Source organism: Phoxinus phoxinus (assembly GCF_949152265.1).
Source record: "Phoxinus phoxinus genome assembly, chromosome: 5".
NCBI lineage: Eukaryota > Metazoa > Chordata > Actinopteri > Cypriniformes > Leuciscidae > Phoxinus > Phoxinus phoxinus.
Genome location: NC_136880.1, coordinates 44,555,280 through 44,557,779, shown reverse-complemented (window position 1 = coordinate 44,557,779; position 2,500 = coordinate 44,555,280). Strand labels below are relative to the sequence as shown.

Below are 2,500 nucleotides of genomic sequence, written 5' to 3'. Positions count from 1 at the left end.
AATCAAGCCCCGCCCACATGTGTTCTTGTTCCTGAAGCGCTTCTCTCGATATACGACACAATAGAGAAGAGAAGACCAGTGCAACTTCTCTTTCATGACGACGGTAAAGTCTAATGTGTCTAATTTGCCCTGATGTGCTGGCTGCCAGGGTCCTGACCCTTGACCTCTGACCCCGTGAGACTGGTTAACCTGCTGTTGAAGAAGAGGGAGTGTGTAGTTCATCATTGTGTTGCTCACAGTGGTCTGAAAGGGAGCTCTTGCTCCCCAATAGAAGTGAATCCTGGCCTTTACGCTGGGGTTTACTGGCCCTCCTCATCTCCACTGACTCTCTAATTAAAGCCAACAAATAATTAGCGGCGCTGCAAACACGCGGCTGTGTAACGTGTAATTGATGGTTAGGTGAACGTGTGCGCAGTGATTATGAATGTACATAATTACAGCATTCCAGCGCCAGGCGTGTGTGTTGCTCCCATTTACCTCTGATAATCTCAGTGGTTTGGAGGAGACGGTTTATTTATATCGGCGTAATAATCCGCCCACTGACAGTGAGATCTGTGCAGGAGTGTGTGAGCCAGTCACGACCATGTCATCTAAGGTCCCGCGTAAGTGGGCCGCTAATGTGAACGGATGCGAGGAATAGTTTTTAATCACTGCCTCCCAAACACCGAGAAGGACGTGTATCTTGCAGGAAGTTTCCAACAGCTAATGTTTTTGAACCTGGAACATAAAATGAAGCAGTGTTTGTTTTTTAATCGGGGGTTCGGGGAAAAGTCTAGAGTAAACTGTAAAAACTATATTGCTGTCTTTTAAATAACCCTTGCGAGGATGATCATATTTGGTGGTCCGTGGCCTGGAAGAGATTAAAACCCACGGTCAACCTAACGTTAGTTTTAAGGTCCGTTCGGCTACGAGGCCTTTCAAAGTACGCAGCAGCGTCGGTATACGTCTTGGTCCTGGCCAGGGATCGGAGCAAGGAGAAAATCGCTCTACGACGAGCGCAAGTCAGGATACTCTTCTAGACAGGCACACCTGTATCCATCCACCTGATTACTCGCCGTAGCTCTGCCGCGCACCTGTAGAGGGAGCACAACACACGGCAAAAGAGAAACAAAGAGCTGCGGCCGTGACAAACAGTCTCCAGTGTTGTGTCCCGTCACACTCTCGTGATCCTCCGAGCACCTCCTCCACTCATTAATGTTTTGTTCGTGTGTGTTTCAGAGGACCTGCTGCCCTTCGGCTTCCCCAGCATCGACATGGGCCCTCAGCTGAAGGTGGTGGAGAGAACCAGAACCGCCACCATGCTGTGCGCCGCCAGCGGGATCCCCGACCCCGAGATCTCCTGGTTCAAGGACTTCCTCCCCGTGGAGCCGGCGCTCAGCCAAGGCCGAATCAAGCAGCTGCGATCAGGTACGATCCTCACGAGATCCTCACGAGATCCTTACGAGATCCTCGCGAGATCCTTACGAGATCCTCGCGAGATCCTCGCGAGATCCTAACGAGATCCTTACGAGATCCTAACAAGATCCTTACAAGATCCTCACGAGATCCTTACGAGATCCTCACAAGATCCTCACGAGATCCTTACGAGATCCTCACGAGATCCTTACGAGATCCTCACGAGATCCTAACGAGATCCTCACGAGATCCTAACAAGATCCTCACAAGATCCTTACGAGATCCTCACGAGATCCTCACAAGATCATCACGAGATCCTCACGAGATCCTCACGAGATCCTTACGAGATCCTTACGAGATCCTTACGAGATCCTCACGAGATCCTAACGAGATCCTTACGAGATCCTCACAAGATCCTCACAAGATCCTTACGAGATCCTCACGAGATCCTCACAAGATCCTCACGAGATCCTCACAAGATCCTCACGAGATCCTTACGAGATCCTTACGAGATCCTCACGAGATCCTTACGAGATCCTCACGAGATCCTAACGAGATCCTTACGAGATCCTCACGAGAGCTTCGTCACGATGGTTTCACAGTCAATCTCTGCTTCCTAACCGTCGAAGACTTGACAGAACCTCCATCAAGTGTTAGACAGTATTCTAGGTTTTTTCTGTCCAATTCCAATATCTGTTTTTTCAGAATTTAGTAGTAGGAAATTACTAGTCATCCAGTTTCTTTAAATCGACTATGCATTCCGTTAATTTTGTGAACTGGTAAGTTTCGTCGGGGCGTGAAGAAATGTACAGCTGAGTATCGTTGGCATAACAGTGAAAGCTAATTCCATGTTTCCTAATGATATCTCCTAATGGTAGCATGTACAGAGTGAACAGCAGCGGTCCTAGTACTGAGCCTTGTGGTACGCCATACTGAACTTGTGATCGATAAGACATCTCTTCATTTACTGCTACAAACTGATAACGGTCAGATAAGTGTGATTTGAACCACTAATGCCAAAATAGTTTTTGAGTGTGTGGACTCTTCAGCGTGCGGACTGATGGAGGGAGTGATTAGCAGGTCTCCTCTATTACGCTGGGGTTTG

At 48.4% G+C, this 2,500-nt stretch overlaps 1 protein-coding gene across 1 annotated transcript in view; it reads left to right on the top strand.

Annotated features, from left to right (window-relative positions):
- The window catches only part of LOC306999571 (receptor-type tyrosine-protein phosphatase S-like), a 114,978-nt gene that overhangs the window by 40,490 nt on the left and 71,988 nt on the right, over nucleotides 1–2,500 (top strand). The window contains 1 exon segment of the mRNA XM_079614385.1: nucleotides 1,219–1,407. Within this exon segment, the coding sequence (XP_079470511.1) occupies nucleotides 1,219–1,407 (189 nt within the window).